Source organism: Cotesia typhae, unplaced genomic scaffold (assembly GCF_013202065.1).
Source record: "Cotesia typhae breed Kobodo isofemale line unplaced genomic scaffold, CoteBio_Ctyphae contig_27, whole genome shotgun sequence".
Taxonomy (NCBI): domain Eukaryota; kingdom Metazoa; phylum Arthropoda; class Insecta; order Hymenoptera; family Braconidae; genus Cotesia; species Cotesia typhae.
The window spans coordinates 2088178-2108598 of NW_027423733.1; the positions used below are offsets into that span (position 1 = coordinate 2088178).

General features: G+C 39.8%; 1 protein-coding gene across 10 annotated transcripts in view; it reads left to right on the forward strand.

The window, feature by feature from the left end:
- The window catches only part of LOC141525717 (cadherin-AgCad1-like), a 313469-nt gene extending 293462 nt beyond the window's left edge, over positions 1-20007 (forward strand). For 4 of the 10 annotated variants that reach the window (XM_074240284.1, XM_074240288.1, XM_074240286.1 and 1 more), the window contains 4 exons: positions 11882-12085; positions 12156-12329; positions 18706-18811; positions 19367-19999. In XM_074240284.1, the coding sequence (XP_074096385.1) occupies positions 11882-12085; positions 12156-12329; positions 18706-18811; positions 19367-19456 (574 nt within the window). In that variant the 3' untranslated portion in view covers positions 19457-19999. Of the gene's footprint in view, positions 1-11881; positions 12086-12155; positions 12330-18705; positions 18812-19366 lie in introns of those variants that run through there. The other 6 variants (XM_074240280.1, XM_074240281.1, XM_074240287.1 and 3 more) reach the window with 4 other exon arrangements.
- The last annotated feature ends 414 nt before the right edge of the window (positions 20008-20421 follow it).

The following is a 20421-nucleotide window of genomic DNA, read 5'->3' on the forward strand; positions in this document are numbered from 1 at the left end:
ACATCCATAGGTGTTGGGTTATTGAATGGGACTGGCTTGGAACGAGATGTTGGAGGTTTCCAGGGAGCAAACAATCTCCGGGGTGGAGCTGCAGCAACACTGGATCTAGTGAAGACCCTGGTCTTCACTGGTATCTTGGGTTCAACAGGCGTGTACGCCGAGGTCGTCTTATGACGGGGTATAGCACCCTTGGACACATCTGGGGCATGTCCGGGTGTAGTGCCATTGCCCCCAACCGATGCTGCAATGGGTGTTGCGAGTTCTGACTCTTTGGTCGTCTCAGGTGAAGGTGTAGGTGGATGGGGCCTGTGAGGAAGCACAGGTGTTGATGCTCCGATTGACTCCAGTGGAATTGAAACTCGAACCGTCGGAGGAGAGGTCTCTAATCCCCTCTCCATCCGAACAGCTCGAGCTTCAAACGTCAACAGCTCAAGATGTCTTGGCCTTCGGTCCTTTTCCCGTTCCTCCATGGTCGATGCCCTTGCCCACGCAGCCCGCAGTTTCACCTTTGGTGTCTGGGGGTCCTGCAGCATCAGGTTAAACTTGGCATGACGCCTGTTGAGTCTGATCTGGCTTTCAGTGTAGCCGTGCCATTTGGACTCACTCGTGTAGACCCTCTTTTAGGTCACTTTTTGTTTGTTAAAAACTGGTAATGCTCGGTGTGATACCGAGGGTACAACAGATTTTGTTTCTAATTTACCGGTTCCAGCAACCCCCATTCGGTGGAAAACCGAGGGTTTGGCAACTGACGGTGTCGAGGCTTGTTCTCCAGTCACAGCTGACTCCTCTCGGTTTGAAACCGATGGAACAGTGTCTACTGTGGCTAGTGTACTTGCCTCAGGAACGGCAACTCCCACAGGGCTTACCACCGAGGGTGTAGTTGTTGTTGGGACTAGGTAAAAACTTGACACGTGAGGTCCCAGCCTCCAAAAAGCAGATACCCGTGATGTAGAGGGCTGAGTTGTTGGCAGCCCAGAGAGGATGGTGCACTGCACGGCCACCGAGGTGGTTCCTGGCCTTACTCCTCCGATGTTGGTCTGGGCTGTCGCTCCCTGCTTTGGGTATTTCCCTTGGTTGCTGAACTAATCGATTACTGCGTCTTGGAAGTTTTAAATCAGGGATATAAAATGTTGATCTGGGATATATAATGTTGACCTAACAATTTTCCCTTCTCATTTCTTAATTCTACGACTAGCGGACTAATTAACTTAGACACTAACGCAGGCCCTAAGTATTTAGCTCCGAGACTCGCACTGTAACCGGCCGCCTTATTACTAAGCTTGCGATTAGGATAATAAACTCTATCACCGATGGAAACCTTCGGAATCTTAAAATCGGTTCCATGGTATTTTTCCTGCCGCTCATTTTCATTTCTCTTGTTGGATTCTATTTTGTGCCGGAGCTCATCAAAGCGTTGTACTCTTTTGACCCACTCTGCATTTTTAAATTCAAGATCTTCCAATTCTAAGTGTATTAAATCTCCCGGTCGACGGGGTTCCTGGCCATGAAGTAAATAATATGGTGACATTTTCAATGAAGAATGGAACGAACTATCATACGCTAGCTGGAACTCTCCCAAGTGTAAATCCCAGTCACTTTGATCTTTATTAATGTAGGCCCTGATCATCGGTTTTAACGTACGATTTATACGTTCCACTGGGTTAGCTTGTGGATGAGAGACAGCTATCGGACAAAATTTTATTCCCACTCCTCTTAGATATTCTTGAACTTGTTTATTAATAAATTCCTTGCCATTATCTGTCACCAGGAATAAATGATAGCCCCAGAGTGAGAATGTCCATTTAAAACTCTGAAGCGTATTAGTTCCTGTGTGTTGTCTTATTGGGAAGAACACCGAAAACCGGGTATAAAGATCTTGAATAATCAATACGTATGAGTTTCTTCGTTTTGACCTGGTGAATGGGCCCGTGACATCAGCAGCCACGACCGCCCAGGGCTTAATTGGTTGTCTAGTCTGGAATGGAGCTTTAGAAGTACTTTGTTTGTACTTGACTTATTTGCAGGTTTCGCAAGCCTGTACATAGTCTTCCACATCCTTCGACATACCTGGCCAATAGAATTTTATCTTGATGCGTTCGTACATTTTGTCACGACCTAGATGTCCAGCATCTGGTTCCTCGTGATTCCTTCTCAATGTTTCTGGACCTTCATGGTCTCTTAGGACCTTCTTCCATTCATCTTCGTCACCCAGGATCTTCTTAAGGAGATCGAGTCTGCGATAATAAAGACAATCCTCCCGTATTTGCCAGTCTGCAAAGTTCTTCGGGTATTTCCTGACATTGTTGAATTTTTGGTCATACCAACTGGAAGACTGGATATGGACAAACCTAGCTGTTTGTAATCTGTCCTTAATTTTCATCCAGTCTTCGGGAGAATCATCTTCATATAGACGAGAGAGAGCGTCTGGACCTTCGTTTATCGTACCTCGTTGATGCTTGATGGTAACTTGGTGAGAAAATAACTCGACTGCCCATCTTGCCAGGCGTCCATTGGGCTCTCTAAGTGAGTGCAGCCATAATAGAGAAGCGTGATCTGTTACCACGGTAAATGGAGCACCTTCGAGATAGCACCTCAGCTTCCTCACCGCCCAGACTACAGCTAAGCACTCCTTTTCTGTAGTCGTATATCTAGTTTCTGCACCTTGGAGCTGGCGACTAAGGAAAATGATTAAATGTTCCTTGTCCGTTCCGGGTTCTTTTTGCACTAGAAAGGCACCTAGACCGGTATCGCATGCATCTGTGTATAATACATACGGCCAGTCTTGTTTTGGGATTGCCAAGGGCTGAGCATCAACGAGAACTTGTTTTAGTTCACGAAACAATTTTTCTTCATCTGTACCCCATTTCCACTCCGAATTTGCGCCCTTTAGTTTATTCAAAGGGCCTTGAGCCTTCGCAACATTCTGAAGATGGCGGTGGTACCAGTTTACCAGGCCCAGAAAGCTTCTTAGTTGTTTCTTGTTAGTTGGAGTAGGAAAATTTACGACAGGTGCAATTCTTTCAGGATCCGAGTATAATCCAGTTTCGTTGACCACGAATCCCAAAAATCTTAGTTCATTTCTGTAGAACTTGCACTTCTCTGGATTGATGAGGAGGCCAAATTCACGAAATACCTCGAATAGCAAAGCCAGGACCTTCAAGTGCTCATCAAATGTTTCACTTATCGCGATCCAGTCAGCGAGATAAGCGAAAACCTGTTCAGCCCATTTGAGAGGCAGCAGGAGTGCTCCCTCTGGACCAAAAGTTCACAAAATCGTGTTTTTACATGATCCATAGCCTTTTGACAGGTACTTGGGGTTCCTGTGAGTCCGTATGGCATTCTTAGCCATTCGAATTGGCCTCTTCCCTCTACAGAGAAGGCTGTCAGTGGAACAAAGTCTGGAGACATTGAGATTTGATGAAATGCTTCACGTAAGTCCATTGTTGAAATAAAAGTGGGTCCATGGAGAGCACTCAGTATTCTGAGCATGTTCGGCAATGGGTGAGCTGGTGGAATCGTGACTTTGTTGACTGGACGATAGTCAATACAAAATCTCCACTTGTTATTAGGTTTCGAAACCATCAATGGTGAACATGACCAGACACTGAAGCTCAGGCGGATGAACTTTTTCTCTAACAGTTCATCAATCTGTTTATTCAACTCTTCATTCACAACTGGGCTTCTGCGGTATGGTTTTATTCGCGCAGGTTGTGTTTCAGGTTTTAAAATAATTTCATGTTGAATAATTTTAGTCGCCTCCAGGTTTGACACTTCATCAAATGTTTTTAACTCAATTTCCAGAAATTTTTTCATTTCCTCTTCTTGACGTTCAGACATAGCACACAATTGTGCTGACTTTTCATGACAGTTGATGAGTTGGAAAAGAAAAACTTCTGGAGAGTCAGTGAATTTCCACGAACAGTTCTTGCAGTCGATTTGCGCCTCAAATTTTGTCACGAAGTCCATCCCCAGGACCAAGGAGTAACCTAGGTCGGGTAAAACACTCAAATATTGTTCTCCAGCTACTGATCCGACCTAAATTATGAAAGGGGCTCCACCCTTGCTTTTGCAAGTAGAGTGATTAGCAAGAAGCACTCCCTTCTTGGTCTGATCATCTTGTAGCTCACCAGCAGCTAGATGTTTGATATCTTGGTATACCTTTTCATTTAAAAGACCTCTCACTGCCTGTGTCCAGTATTCCTTGGAGTTTTACTCCAAATATCCACACCGAAATCGGTATACGTGACGTTTTTTCAGGTGGTGATCCATTTCCAGGTTTGAAAATTCCTCGACTAGCCAGTCTTTGTATAAAAGACGCAGAGAGAGGTTTGCCTTGAAGTACTCGAGGTATAAATGACGCTTGTGAAGGTACGTAGGCAGCTGGTGTTGTTGCTGGTTCACATAGAGTCTCGACTTCGTCTTCCCACTCCGAATCAGATGCTTGTTCTGTTGCTGAATTTTCATCGAAATTTTGTTCCACCAAAGATATACAGGAATCTATTGTTTCATTAGAAGGATCCGGTGGAGGATCTTCCAATAAAGTAATTAACTTTATTACCCCCTCTAACCAGAGTGGTTATGATATTATTCTTTCTTGTATATCTGTCTCAGCAACAGAGTCAAGGATATTATCATTGTTTACCTCACCCGGCCCTCGAGAAGACTGGTGTAATTCCCGCGTCCTTTCTCGGGGATGAATCCAGGTTGGTTTCATTAAACATAATTAAATTGTTGTTTCCCAAGTTTTCAATTTGTTCTGGTAAACACGTGGGAAACTTACGTGTTACCTCTACGCATTTTTTTGATTTATTTGATCGACCTTCTCAACGCGAGGTTCAACATTGACTGATCCCGGTTGAATATTCAACAAGGCTGGAAAAGCACAATTTTCCCTGGTATGTCCTATCTTGTAGCAAATGTTACAAACTTCTCTTCTAGGACCCATGCAAAATTCGAATGTATGACCTGGTGTACCACAGTTGAAACAGGAGCTCGGTCCACGGATGTATTTTAAATTGTACATCTGACCCAGGTCTTGTATAGGTGCATTCGAAAATTGTGGCCCTGGTTGTTGAAGAGTCCCATATTGTCCTGATGAGATGGTATTAGGAGTTTCAGTTTGTATATTCTGTGCAGTCTTTTGTTGGCTTCCAGGTTGAGTAGCGGTTGTTTGCTGTCTTGGATAATATCTCGAGCGAAAATATTGTTTGTTGGCTGGAAACTGGTTATTTGGACGTCTAATGACCCCATAACGGTTGTCATATTCCCCTGAATTTAATTGCATATTATTGAACTCAGAGAGTTCCACAATTTCCTCAATAAATTCCATCTCCTCGTTGGGTTGTTGAATAGCTCCAAATCGAGGTTTATCCATGCTTTTAGATTGAGAAATAGACTGGTTTTTGCTACTCGAGTCCTTGGTACACCTGGCCGCCTCGTGTAATACGTTGAGAAGGTCTTCATAGGTTGTTACTTGTCTGGAGAAAATCATGAGCCTCAGCTCATCTGTTAGGTGGTTGCGAATACAGTTCACCTGTTTGTGGACTGGTGGAGGAACCTCCATAGTTTGATATTTTTGTTGGACATTAAGCACGAACTCCGTGGCATTGTCCCCAGGACTCATCTTCATCTCGCTTATGTCCAGGATCATCTGATGGTCAGTAACAGGGCTGCCGAAAGCTTTTCGGAACTCCTGCTTGAACTGGGCAAAGTTTTGCCATCTATAATAGTTCGAGTCTACCCAACGAGCTGCTGCTCCTTTCAGGGTGTAACTGATCACCTTCATTAGCTCTGGTTCACTCCATTCCTCACGTCTCGCTCTAGCCTCGAGTGAGTTCACGAAATCGTTAGCTGTTATTCCCTTTTGAGGAAAAGAAATTCCGGACATCTGTATGCTGTCTTTAATTTCTTTCCAGCGGTTATAGGAAATGTGTCCAGGTCTATTGTTGGTGTACACCCCGTTGAAGTCACCTCCAGGCAATCTAGGTAAATAATTATCGGGACGATTCCCAGGATAATTAGCCTATGGTATGTAAGTGTTACCTGGTGTGAAACCCCGCTAACAATCTTGTTGTTCAAGATTTGTTGTTGGATAATCTTGATGATTTATTGTATTGATCAATGGGCGAGAAGTCAAGCCGATTGGTCAAGTCTCTTGATTATTTAAGTGTTGGTATATAGGAGAACTCGAATTTACTCCAAGATGCGCTGTCCCTGTGTATATCTCTCGAGCCAGTCGTTCACGTTCACGAAGTTGACGAATTTCCTGCTCTTGTTGTTGATGCAGACGTTCGAGACGTTCCCGTTGAATTTGTTCTTGTCTTAACTGGTCTCTTAATGCCTGTTCCCGTGCCTCTCGCTCTCTTATGGCTTCTTCGACTCCTTGAAGTCGTGCTCGAGGTCTTTGAATGGTTGCAGGATCACCTCGGAGTCTGTGTTGTAACCAGGAGAACTCACGGTCCATGTCGTCGATTATTCTATTCATTCTGTCCGCAACTTCTCCAAAATGTAATGAAGAGTTTGAAGAACTGGATGGAGCTGGTGTGATCGTGTTTCTTCCAATTACGTCGCTGATTCTGGCCATGTTTTGATTTACAGGGAACAACGCCGTTCCACTCGTACCTGGAGTCTCGCCTATTGATATACGTTGGTTATTTTGGACCAAAGACATTACTCCCGCGGATCCATGTTGTCCATAACCCGGGTTTAATTGAGTCGACTCATCCGGGGGGGCAGGCATGACGCCTGACCCGGGTACTTGAGTTCGCTCCCCCAAGAGTCTCTGATCAACGTTGGATCCTGGTTTACTTGTAATAGTCGGTGATGTTCTACCCTGGCCTCTACCTAAGGAAAGTCGTCGAGCCTCAACTTCTGGCCCTTCGAGTCCTTGAGACCTGGTTCTCGGTCCACCTGGACGTATCATTGTGTTAAAATTTTTAAAAATATTTCTCGAATCTGAAAAATTTCACTGTTGAAACACGACAATAAACTTGTAATTTACAATATTGTAATTCAATTGTCACATTTGAAGATATTTTAATTTAGAGAAAATAAAATAAAATATTTAATAAGGAAGAAAAAATGTATTGAGATAAATTTCAAAAATTAAAAGAATTTGTCTAAAAGAAAAAGAATTTTCGTAAATTTTGCCAAATAAAATTAAATTATATCTTCTCTATGAAAAAAAAAATATTTTGCTAAATTTAATTTGAGTTGGATTAAAATTCTTTTGAGGATTATATGTCTAAAAATTCTTTTGAAAAGTAATTGTCGAAATATCTCAAGTAAATTCCTCAAAAGTGAGGAATAAAGTTACCCGAGGTAGTCGAAATCGATAAGTATTTTAATCCTTATTGAAAGAAAAAAATATTTCAAGTTATTTCGACTACCGAGTTTGAATGTTATGATGATTATCCTTGGTACCCTGAGTAGCGGTGACTTGTAGAAGGAACTACCACAAGCTACTGGGTTTAGCTGATTGATAATGATTTTCTTTTCTTTTTTTTTTTTTTCCAATAAATTATTAAATAAAAATTTTAATTAATGCTAAAATTTCAATTTCAAGTAAAAATAAGGAGAATTAAAAGAAAAAAAAATTTTTTTCGACGCTCACTAAACGAAATTTTCTAAGTTAAAAATTTATCATTCAACAGCTTCCATTCTCTCTCTATGGGGTTTTCAAAAGTTGGTCGCCAATGTAACAGTTTTATCTGCTCAGGTTGGCCCCTAATCAATTTTATAAATAAACAAACAAAACTAACAAACAATATAATTATTAGGGCGCCACCAGGATTTTTAATCACGATTCCTGGAACCGGTCCAGAGCTAAGAAATCTTATCTTAGGGTAGAGAGAGTGGAGGAAGGTGCTGCTGAATTATAAATAATTAATTAACAAGATTGATCAATATTTATTAACAATAAAAATGAACAATTTAAGTGCTTATAAAGAATTAATTAAATTTCACTCACGCACTCATACTATAATTGATTAAAACTTATAAACTATAGCCTAACTAACGATTAACCAGAACCAACGAGTCTCTCTGCGCAAAGACTGCAGTGTGACAGAGACCGTCTAGCCTAACTAACGGCTAACTAGAACCAACGAATTACTCTGCACAAAGACAACAGTGTGACAGAGATCGTCTAGCCTAACTAACGGCTAACCAGAACTAACTTAACACTATTAACACTCTCTATCACGCATGACCCACACTAATCTTCACACTTGTCTGAATTATTTCAAGTTTAATAATTCATCGTAACTTATTATTAGTTGAAAATTAAAATATTTTTAAATTATATCATCACTGATTGTATTAACTTGAGAATAATGTCACAAACATTGATGAAATAACTTATTAACTGAATCACAAAATCACGCGACACAGTTTTATTTTATAAAATAATATTCCGTAGCAACACTTTTTAATTAAAGTTAAATTTGAAAAATTCAATAAATATACATTGAAAGTCATGTTTGTCAATTTTACACAGTCACTTCGCGAATTCACCATGACATCCTAGTCACAGCACCACTGTTACGTTCCCAAATTTTGGATGTAATTATTTTTAAATTTAAATAATTTAATCAAATGTCCAGATTTTGACCTCGTTAGGATGTCAATAGACTCCAGGTGGGTCATGTCACTGATTCCTCCGCGAAGTACTTTATTTATATATAATTCAATAATTCAGATTTTTTAAATTTATTTATAAAATATATACTTTAATATTTTACTTTTGTTTTACCTGCCTACAGGTAGGTAATGGATAGAGTGCCTGAACGCTGGCTAGCGCTCTGGGCGATTTCACCAGGGTGAGAACAGCTAATAAGCGCTCTCACCCTGGGGGTAATAGTTAGGATATTTTTTGGATAGAATACCCGAACGCTGACTAGCGCTCTAGGTAAAGGAACCAGGGTGGAACGTTGATAAGCGCTCTCAACCCTGGGTGAAGGTTTTAATAAGTACCCATTTTAATCGATTGACAATTGCAAAAGAAGTATTTATTACTAAAGGATTAGCAGGCTCAGCCTCGGACCAGCAGATATTCCTCCTCTGCTAAGTTCTCGGACTGACTGTTCCAGAGGAAGTCTGGAGACAGAATGTGTCTTACAATAATAATTACAATGAGTTTTATAAGAATTTTTAGCGACGTTGCATCTCAGGTTACCCTATGTGAACATCAACGCAGTCCAAATCCCACAACGTAGACTGTTTAGTCTACTTTGCTGCGTTGACGTTCCAGAAATCTCTTATCTCGAGGTATTTCCGTTACGAAATACCTCGGATAATAATTAATTAATTAAAATATTAATTGATTGATTTAAATATAATTTAAAATTTGCGAAAACATAACACTTGGCTTACAACGAAATAAACGTTTGTCATACTTTTACATTTACGAGGAAAATAAAATTTAGTAAAATTTTACGGTTCAAAATGGATTAAATAAAATAGTTTGAATTGAGTGAAAATAATTTAGAGAATAATTAAGGTTACTCAAGGATCGAAATTAAATTAACTTGAACTAAAAATAAATGGATTACAATTTATTCAATAAAATCTTGGATTTGGAAAAATAAAATTAATTCGAGATACAAAGAACTTTTGTATTAAATAATTATTGTTGTTATAATAAGAACACGAGATTAATTTAGTAATAAGGAAAATAGTAATTAGGAAATAGAAAAAATGATAATTAGGAATTTAAAAATGATAATTAAGAAATAAGAATGAAATTATTTTATTAATTGGAAAATTTATTGTATTGTCATTATTATGTATATTGTTAATAGTATGGTTGTGTGTGCGTAAAGAGTCTACCTCGGTTTCATGGTATACTCCTCTTGCTTCGGGGTAGATCTCTTAGAGTAATGTGAGGGTCCGTGGAACAGCGTGCGCTGTGTGGACAGCATATGTAGTAACGTGAGGGTCCAGCACAGTGACATGAGGGTTCCTGGGACAGCGTGAACTAAGTTAGAGTAGCATGAGGGTCCAGTGAACAGCGCGAAGTAGATATAGTAGCGTAAGGGTCTAGTAGACAGCGGGCACTAAAGCGACGTGAGGGTTAGCTAGACAGTGCGAAATATAAACGTATGTGAGTTATGTGTGAATGTGTTTATTCTAAGAAATTTTCTATATTGTGATATTGGCCTTTATTTCAATTGTAGAAAGGAATGGATAAATAAATAATTTTGTAAAACGAATTTCTGTGCTTAAGTTTTGATTGTTTTCAACAAATCTCTCACGACCCTGACCTATACTCCATGTTCTGGTCCAGTTCTGGATACTGAGTCCAAAAATCCAGTGGCGCCCTTAAATAAATAAAAGGGGCGACCAACGAGCAAGCGACTCCCGTTTCAAACTCGTCTTGTAAAACTATTATTGAACATTTGTTATCAAAACTACAATTTTTTTATGCGCCCTTTTACCTTTAAGTAGTACTTTTCTTAAAGCTGAAAGGGCGTATATCTTGAGATACGCCCTTCCAACTTTAGGATGCCAACTTTTTTTTTCCACAGATTTTTACGTTTCAGACAATATTAAAACGAATGGCAAAAAAAAATTTTTTTATACGCCCTTTCACCACAAATCCCTATTAACCCTTAGCTATAAGCCCTTTTACCTTTAAGCACGCGATATACTATGCATTGGCGGGGTGGAGTGGTAATAGAGAGAGAAAGGATGAGAGAACGAAAAGAAAGAAAGAGAACGAGAAAGGTATTATACACTACTCGCTCTGTATACGACTGTGGCGCCTGCGCACGTCTCAATTAACGCTTTTATTCCACACACTTTTTCTTACGGTTTTGCTATCACATTTTTTTCAGTTCGGTCCTCCAGCAAAATCCCTATCTCCTTCAAGCCTGTCGTAAGGAACTTTGTTCCAAAAAACAAAAAATACTTTTGTTGTCAGTGCTCTTCTATATTATTACAATAATTGTAAAAAATTGTACTCTGAAAGAATATGTAGTACTCGCTGAGTCGAAATTTAAAGCATATATAGAACCCTCTAGTCCGAAATAAATTCAACTGAGAGCCCTGTAGTCCTGTAGCTCCAATTTTGAACCCACAGACCCGAGCATTCACCGAAAGGTCCGATTTTTAACCCTCATGTCCGTCAACATTAGCCTCTTCATAAATTTTTAGTTACTACAATTAAATTATTCATGATCTGAATAATTAAAGTAAAATAATAGGAACTAACCCATGTAGGAGTCATCAAAGTTAAACGGGGTCAAGTATGCACTAAGACTGGGCAACTCAGCCTCGGCCATTCCTTTGGTGAACCAGACTTGGACCAAGACTGGCTCATCTAGCCTTGGCTATTTAATGGTGTACCAGGCCTGGACCAAGATTTGATAACCAAGCCTTGACCACTTAATGGGAAATTCAAAGTTAATTAATCATTAAGTAGGGGGGGGGGCAAAACGGGCCTATCAAGAAAAAAATGTTGAAATCGTTGATGTTTTTCTCTGATTTTGCGTTGTTTTAGTCCCTTGCCAAGTATTTGACCTTAATTTGCTCTTTTTATTGAAAATAAAAAGTTTTAAATGTTGGGAAAAATGGGCCACCTTCAGAAAATGTTTATCATATGAGTTTTTTAGCTTGTCTTACTTTTTTTGGCCTTTTACTGAGTTTATGGTATTGATTTTTTTTTGTGTCTATCGAAATTGAAAAATTTCATCATCGTTCGATTTTAGAAAATGCAATTGAAAACAACAACTTCTTGATAGTTTCTATCGAACCAAATTAAACAAAATTTGATAGCATTTTAGAAAAATCTAGACTTGCTTCTCCTTGGCGTGATTCTTTCCCATACTACATCTTATTAATTACTACAATTTAACTGATGGAAGTATTTATCATCTTTCAGGGCATCTAGCGACTTACAAACTGTGACAAATTTAAAATCGATTCTTCTAACAGAATCATTGTACTTGATCGATGTTCCAACAAAAAGCTTATCGACCGTTGATACTATCCAAGAACAAATCTATTGGGTTTTGATATCTTTAACAATTTTTTTCTGCTTATGTAGTATAGCTATATTTGTCATTTATTTGATACGAACACGAAGGTTGGTATTTAATTTTTCATTCAGTTATCAATTAAAATATTTGTTTAAAAAAACTAAAACTTTTTTACAGTTTGACAAAAAGGATAAATAACATAGCAAGTGAATGGAAAGTTGATACGCAAAAAAAAAGCTCAGATTATATACGAAGTGTACCGATGACTAACCAATTCGCGCTCACTGGCTCTAATCCTATTTGGAAAGTATCAACAAAAGAATCTGTTCGAAATTCAAATGATAATATTAGGTATCTCATACACTGAAAAAAAAAAAAAAATATAACAAGCCAAGAAATTATGGCTCAAGCTTATAAATTTCTTTAAATGAATCATTTGAATTTATTATTTTTTGACAGAAAAATGTCAATATCTGCTTTCATTATAAAATGTTTGCTTTTAATGTAATGGGTGAAATGAAGAATAGCTTTACTTCAACTGAGTCAAAATAAGTGCGATTAATTTGATAAATTCTTCAGAAAAGAAAATATGTTCTGGATAATTATTGAGATTAAATGTTCTTGAGTCACAAAAATGTCTTCATAGCCTACAGAATCTATTCAGTTTTACCGAGTTTTGCAAACTTTACAAGTAAGCACTTGAAAAATTGTGATTTTGTAAATGTCGATACCCAACTGGTTAGTTAATAATTATAACAAATATTTCACGGTGGTCTTAATTGGTTAAAAAATAATAAGTTATCAAAAGAAAATTAAAATTAAAAATCAAAAATCTCTGAAGTTATTAATCTGACGTGTAAAGTTTTCACAAACAAATTGTAGAGTTTATAAAAATCTATAACTCCTACTTTTTCTTAATTCTCGTCCAACTACCCAGCCAAAAATATGACCTCTTTGAGATTTGATTACAATGTTATTTGTTACAATGTTATTTGTTACAATCTTATTTGTTACAATGTATTCGTTGTAAATACGGCCAAAACTGTCGCAGTTTTATAAATGAGCAATCATAGGTTTAACCTCGTATTTGAATAAAGAAAAAACGCGAACTTTCTGGCCCTAGTTCCAAACAATCGAAGTTTTGTAAATAAATTGGTGTTGCAAGCTAAAAAATTATCCGATCGTGAATTATTCAATTAAGAGATTTCTGACATTAAAACGAACATTTTAAGCTTTTGATAGTGTTTATTTTGACAAATATGAGAGCTCCAATTTAGAGTAACTGCTCTACTCAGCATTTTATCTCCGGAGCTCTGATACTCATTGAGATCGACTGCTGACTTCTACTACTATCACGCGCTTGATCAAAAGACCGCTCGCGTTCAACTCATAATCACTTAATATCTATCAAAAATTAATTTTCACCAAATAACCAAATTTTTTCGTTTGCACGTTCCGTGCACTATATTTGCACTTCTTCAGGCAATCTAAGATACCAGACAAAAATATAATACAATTTATAGACAAGTTCAACGATTTTTACATGTAAATAAACATTCATACCATAATACAAGTATCCTGGTATCGTCCACTTGAATTGGGGGGGGGGGGGTATTGTAACCGATATTGGGCTAAGCACTCAGTCCCGTTGGACTATTATACTCAGCCCTCCTGGGTCAGTTACTTTATGTCGTTGAAGAATTGGTCAGGTCTGTCTTCTTCAAAAAGTGGAGCAGCCGTCCCACGCCAATTTCCCGTACATCGATTGACTCTCCATTGCGGAATCCTAGTATGTTCTTTCGAACTGTTGCTAGTTCCCCGCAATGGAGGATTAGGTCTCGAGGAGTTTCCTTCTCTGATAGACACCTTGGGCATACAGAATTTTGAGATGCCCGTATGCTTCAGATGTCTGTCAGTTGTCCAATATCCTGTGATGAACCCGATAGTTATCATTAACGTCTTCTTGTCGACCCCTATCATGGTCAGGTCCTGTGTCCTGGAGGGTCCTTTCATTAGTGCCCTCGTGTGTAGCATACCTTTTGCCTCTGCTCACACTTCTTGGAACTTGTTTTCAGCTTATTGAGAAGTGTGTTGCTTAATGAGGCTGAAAGGCTCTGCTATATTACGTATTGGCTCAGGGTTACTCTTGCTGGTTCCTGCCTTCGCCAGTTCTTTTGCTTTGTCATTTTCTGCGTTTCCACTATGGCCCGGTATCTACAGGAGTTTGACTTTGTTGTGTTTTGCTAGTTCATCCAGCGAATCCATATAGTATCGTATTAGCCTTGAGGACACTTCTATTTGTTCCAGTTCTTGAAGGGCAGTGCAACTGTCGCTACAGATGTAGATGTGCTCATTTCTGTGATTGAGTTTTAAGGTATGCTCTACACAGGCCCAAATCGCGTATACCTCTGTCTGAAAAATCGATGCAGTGTCTTCCAGTCGCAGAAAAATCTCTGTTCTTAGTCCATTGCTGTAAATACCAGCTCCTGCCTCCTTTTCCATTTTGGAGCCGTCCGTATACCAGACTAGCCCCGTGGGGGACAGGATGCTTTTGCATTCTCTTTCTCATTTCTGCCTACTTGGGATGAAGACTCTGTAGTGATGACTGAAGTGGTAGCTACGAGGGCTCATGTCGCCTCCCTGGGCTAGGAACCTATCAAGTTCCCTGTCCCTTGGGATGGATGCATGTCACGTCTTAGCCCTTGTCTAGTATTCGTTAAAATGCAGTATTTCTGCTGTTTTCATAGCAAGAGCTTCTGCAGTAATACGTGGGGGCTCCCGGTTCAGGAGTGCCCCCATTGCTAGGGTTGCTGTGGTTCTTAGAACCCCAGTTATCCCTAGCAAAGAGAGTCTATAGACCTTAAAGAATGCCTTGATGTGGATGATCTTCTTGAGCGAAGGCCACCATAACACAGAGACAAACGTGAGCTGTGATACCAAAATTGTAGTGTAGATCCACTTAATCAATTTCGGTCTCAGGCCCAATATTGTGCCAAATATTCTTCTGTATGCCCAGAAAGTGGCAGTTGCTTTCCGGTTCTGATTTTCGATGTGGCTTCTCCAAGTGAGCTTATTGTCCAGAGTTACCCCTAGGTAGAGTGCTTCCTTTGAACATTCAAGCTCCGCACCAAAGATTAAAAGAGCCGTGATTTTTAGCTTCCTCCTTTTCGTAAAGAGCACCTCTCTTTTTTAGAGGGATTGACCCTTAGAGATTTTTCGGTGCATCATTTCTGTATGAGATCCAGAGTGCGTTACGTTCTCCATCTCATCTCTGCTGGGCTTGAGCCTCTGACCATCGGTTCGACATCATCAGCGTAGCCTACAGCATGCACTCCTAGATTCTCTAGCGTCACTAGGAACTTGTTAATGACTAAGATCCACATGAGAGGGGATGTTACCCCATTTTTTGGGCAGCCCCTTTTCACGCGGGCCTGGATCTTAGTATCACTAAGTTCGGTAGTCATTATTCTTGTTCGAAGCATGAAATGAGCCTAGCTGGTGATAGATTTCTCCACCCTGGAGAGCTCTGTTGCCTCGCATATTGATTCGAAGCGGGTGTTGTCAAAAGCCTTTTTCATATCAATAAACACTCCCAGGACTGATTTCTTTTCTCGGAAGGCCCTTTCAATGTCGCCGCCAGGTATGCATGCTGAGAACAATGCACAGACCTGTTGGTTAGCGCATTATCTCTGATGTGCCTATCCACCAGTCTTTGTAATGTTTTCAGAAGGAACGATGTTAGGCTAATAGGTCTGAAGGACTAGATCATAGCTTTTCCCAGGTTTTGGTATAAAGACAACCTTGACCTCACGCCAAGCCTTCGGTACATAGCTTAGGGCCAAGCAGGCCCTAAAGAGTCTGGTCAGGTGCTTGATAAGGATTTCTCTTCATTCTTGCAGGAGGGCCGGGAAGATCCCATCCACCCATGGGCTTTTGAACCTTTCGAAGTTTCCAGTTGCCCACCTTATCCTATCAGGTGTTAAAACTCTAGTTGCTGTTCTCCAGTCACCTTGTTTCGTGATTCTTTTTCTTATCACGTCTTTTGAGGCTTCTTCCTGTTCCAGTTCCATAAGTTCCGAGCCAGGAAAGTGAACCTCACAGAGGTGCGTCAGTGTTTCTTCGTTGTTCTTAGTTACCCTAACATCTAGAAGGGTGAGAATACCGAGTTTTGTAGTAGGTCCCGAGGTGAATATTTCAGGCTTCAGACTTGGAGACCTTGATACACTTTTTTGTATCGTTTTTGGGCAGCTTTATAATCTACCCTAGTACTGGTTCGTTTTTGTCTTAAGAGCCTTATTCAGCAACTTTCTGGGCAGGATGCGAAGCTTATTCAGCTTTGCATTCCACTATGTCACCCGTTTGTTGTTTTTTCTGACCACCAGCGGGCAAGCAACTTCATAGGATTGAACAATGGCCTGTTGTAAGTGTTCGGCCACTTGTTCAATCTTTGGCACGTTCTTTAGTCCCCTCACGGGTCTCCTCAATCTATTTCCTAGCTCTTTTCTGCATCTGAGCCAGTCCGTAGATTTGAGATTCTTGTAAGTGTCCCTAGTTTTCTTGCCGTTGTTGCCTCTTACTGAAAAGTTTGTTTGTCTGTGATCAGAGAGAATCCTCTTATTGACTCCCCAGCCTGTGATAACTTGTGCTATCTTTTGAGAACCCAGTGTTAAGTCAATCACTTCTTGTCTTCGAGAAGTGACAAAACTAGGTTTGGATCCTCCATTCAGGATTTCCAAGCCTGTAGTTGAAAGATATTCCAGCAATGCTGATCCTCTCTTGTTAATGTTTGAGCTGCCCCACACTTTGTGGTGTGCATTTGCGTCACACCCAATCAGAAGTAGCAGATCGTTAGTTTTTCAGTGCTCCACCAGTCTGATGACTTCTTCAGTGGATACCTTGGTGTCCTCATAGGGGAGATAGGCAGATCTACTATGATTTCTATGATTTGTCTCTCCTAAGGGAATTTTTATTGAGGCAACAGCCAGGTCTCTGGTACAGAACTGGTACAGCTTGAGCGTTGTGTGCTTCTTGTTAGCGGAGACACAGGCCCTAGGCTCCATCTCCGGATCACTATGAATTTAAATCCAGGGTTCTCGTATCAGGGATACGTCTGTATACCTCATTGCCAAGTCTTTGCTGAGTATTGCAGAGGCCATTTTGCAGTGTCGCAAGTTAATTCGCGAAAAGGTTGTCTGCCCTGCAGTTGTAGTCACTACATTGCTGACAGTCTTCACTAATCTGTGGGAAGAGGGGAATGGAAGGTTGGAAGAGGGGTTATGTGATAACAACGAGGGAGGGGACATTCTAGTGTCCATCTACTTCCTCCTTGTCCTCGGTGTCTGGCTTGGTTGGGGTACCGGACCCCTTATCATATTTGGCAAGGGCCTGAGCAAGAGAAAATTGTTTTCCTAGCTTAAGCTTCTTTACCCCTTTCTCAGCTACCGTCTCCATCTTAGTAGGCCTACCTCTGGAGCCGAAACGTCCTCCCGGAATCGATCCGTCTCTGTCAGAAGCATTCCTGACTAGGAGACGCGCAGGTTTTAATAAGGGTCCCTTGCCTTGTGTCAGTGAGGAAGAGGGTCCTAGTTCTACTGCCTGTGCCTCCTCTTTGAAGTCCTCTCTGTTCTTCTCTAAGGGGATGAAAGCACCCGAAGCCTCCTGTCCTTTCGGGGAAGCAGAGGTGATTTCAACATTGGTAGTTTTGTTCACCTCAGCCTCTCTTGTGGATGGTTTTCCTCCAGAGAGTCCCAGTGGCCCCGGCAGCGCCCTCTTTTACCCCTTCGGGCTTAGGTTATGCCTTGTAAAAACGAGCATAGTGCTCCTTGTTCCCACCGGCATCTATCGAAGCAGGGGACTGCCAATCCCGTAGGGATAGCGTCCAACTGGGGCTCAGCAGCACCTCGGGGTAGCCGGAAGGTGTTATTGCCACCTTCATATCTGCCCGTACAGCATAATTGAAACCGCTCGGCCTGTGGGCCACATAGCTCTTTTTGGCTTTGTTCTTGACCTCCGGTGAGGTTTGATCCTCGGGTCTTGGCCTTTTACCGCCAATTTCCGGGGAGTTCCCTATCCCTTCGGCTGTGCGGATCGTAGGGGGAGTAGCCTCGTAGTTCTGTGCCAGAGTCTGGTTCTTCTCAGCCAGTTTGACTTTGAGAGCCCGACTCTTTGCCGCACCGCTGCGTTTCTTCTCCTTCCCACAATCAAAAGAGGAATCACTGTTCTCGGTATTAGCTGGGCCCTGCGCCTCCTCCGCAATGTCCATTTTCATGGAAAGACTGGGGTCCTCTATAGAGTCCCCTAGTCCGCTTGATTGAAAAGTTGTGTTATCCATATATGGTCCTACGAGCATTCAGGAAATAAAGATCACCGCGAGCAGAGCCTGAAAACACTGACGGAAGGCGCATCAATACGATGGGGTTACACCTGGTACCCCAAGGGCTCTTCGAGTTCAAAAACGTAATAAGCGCAATTTTGAGCGCTTAATTACGAAAGTAGCGGGAAGTTGTAGGGATGGCCTTCAGGGTCAACTGTTTTTCTAGTGTTTTTCAATCATTTTGACATCGAAATTTACCAAAATCATAATTTGCTGAGGACTTTCTAGTAATTTTTGTTGAGTTGACTAGATTCTGTGGGCTATTACAGCAATATTTTTTTTCTCAGAGTACATTCAGGTCTAGACAAGACCTTAACTAATGTTTTTCTACTAATATTCTTAAATTTTTTCAAGCCAAACGAGTGGGGACTCAGATTTCGTTGGTATTGGAGATAATCCTGATTTTGGCTATAATGATGACATAATGATAACAAATCAGAACATCGATGTAACTAATCAGGTAAGAAATACAGCTTTGATTATCTATCAAGTTTTGAATCGACCATTCAAATGTTATCGAACTAACAATTCGACGTTTTATCCATAATTATCGTTACAGGAGATAAACTTGAGTAAATTTTTTTTTTTACATTCTTTCCATGAACTATGCATTATTTTTTGTTCATGATTTTTCGAAGGCTAGTAGAAATTTTTGAAGTAACAAACCTGTCAATTTTCACTCTCTCAGAAGCTTATTTAAAATCTCAACCATTCAAGCAACCAACTAGCCAACCAAGCAATGTTAACCAAAAGTCTATTATATCGACAATTTGCATTTCATAATTTATTAAATTTCAATTCCTTTCCAATTCCTTATTAGAGAAATTAAAATACATAAGTTGATGGATCAAAAAAAGTATCTAATACAAAAAAAAAACTAGTCAGATTAATTTGAATGCGGTGAAAAAATTCAAACGTTCCCCGTCACTCTTATAGTTCCAATAATGGGGGATCTTACCTTAATTAACTTTAATATAACTTTATTTACTCATATTAAACTGTTTATTATTTGCAGATCTATGCTCATTTTTCGAAAGTGCCAAAACTGATACTAAATGATTCTTATTTAGAAGACAAATATTCTGAAAATGATAAATCATGTTGAAATGTTGAAATTTCATCTATATACCATCCACAAAAATATTGAAAAAAATTTAAGTACTAATAATGATAGATATAATAATCTGATTTCTTTCTATCAATGTCTAATATCACAATATATAAATTCAAAGTTTTTTATTGTCTTTAAAAATTATTAAATAATTCTGTTCGATTACATAATTTCTTTCAATAAAAGATATCAAGAGGAATTTTTTGATTACTGCCTGAAAGAAGTTTTCTTTCTTAATACTCACTACATGACGATGGAAGGGAGCAAAGAAGAATTGATGGAGAAGCGTGAATAAGTGAACTTTTTAATTCTTGTCAAAAATAAAGTTTCCAATTCAAAAATATCGAAAAAATAATAATAAAACGGTTGACCTTATAGACTTTAGAAATATTTTAAGCTTTCTAAACTCTCCAAGATAGATCTGTTCTATGCTTTTAAGTTCTTCGGGCTCCAAGGTCTAGCTGGTTGTAATGGGTATTTGTTAGGCTCTTTTTACCCCCAACTCGAAATGAGGCTCGTCGGAGTCCAGAGTTCTATTAAGTTAAAATTATTCTATTAAGTTCTATTAAATGAAAAAAAAAAAAAAAAAAAAATAAAATTGACTCCAATTTACTTTACAAAACCTCTTTTTTTTTGTAAAATATAATTTTTTTTTTTATTACTGTACAATACAAGGTATAGACTAGTGCCACCTCATAGGTCCTACTTTGCAATCTCAACGAACAAGTGAATGGCATCTACCTCACTTCCATCCACTCGAATATAATCGCCTGCCGCCCTTCGGCTAAAGGCCTCTACGTGGGGAATCGCTCTTTTTTCGTGGGATAAAACGTTCACTCACCTGTGGTGTAGTCTGAACCAGATAAAATGGTATCTCTTGAAGTCCTCATCTAAAGTTCCCGGTCGACAAATTAACTCAGAGAAAAGGTTGAATAAAAAGTTTTCCGGAAGGAACTTGA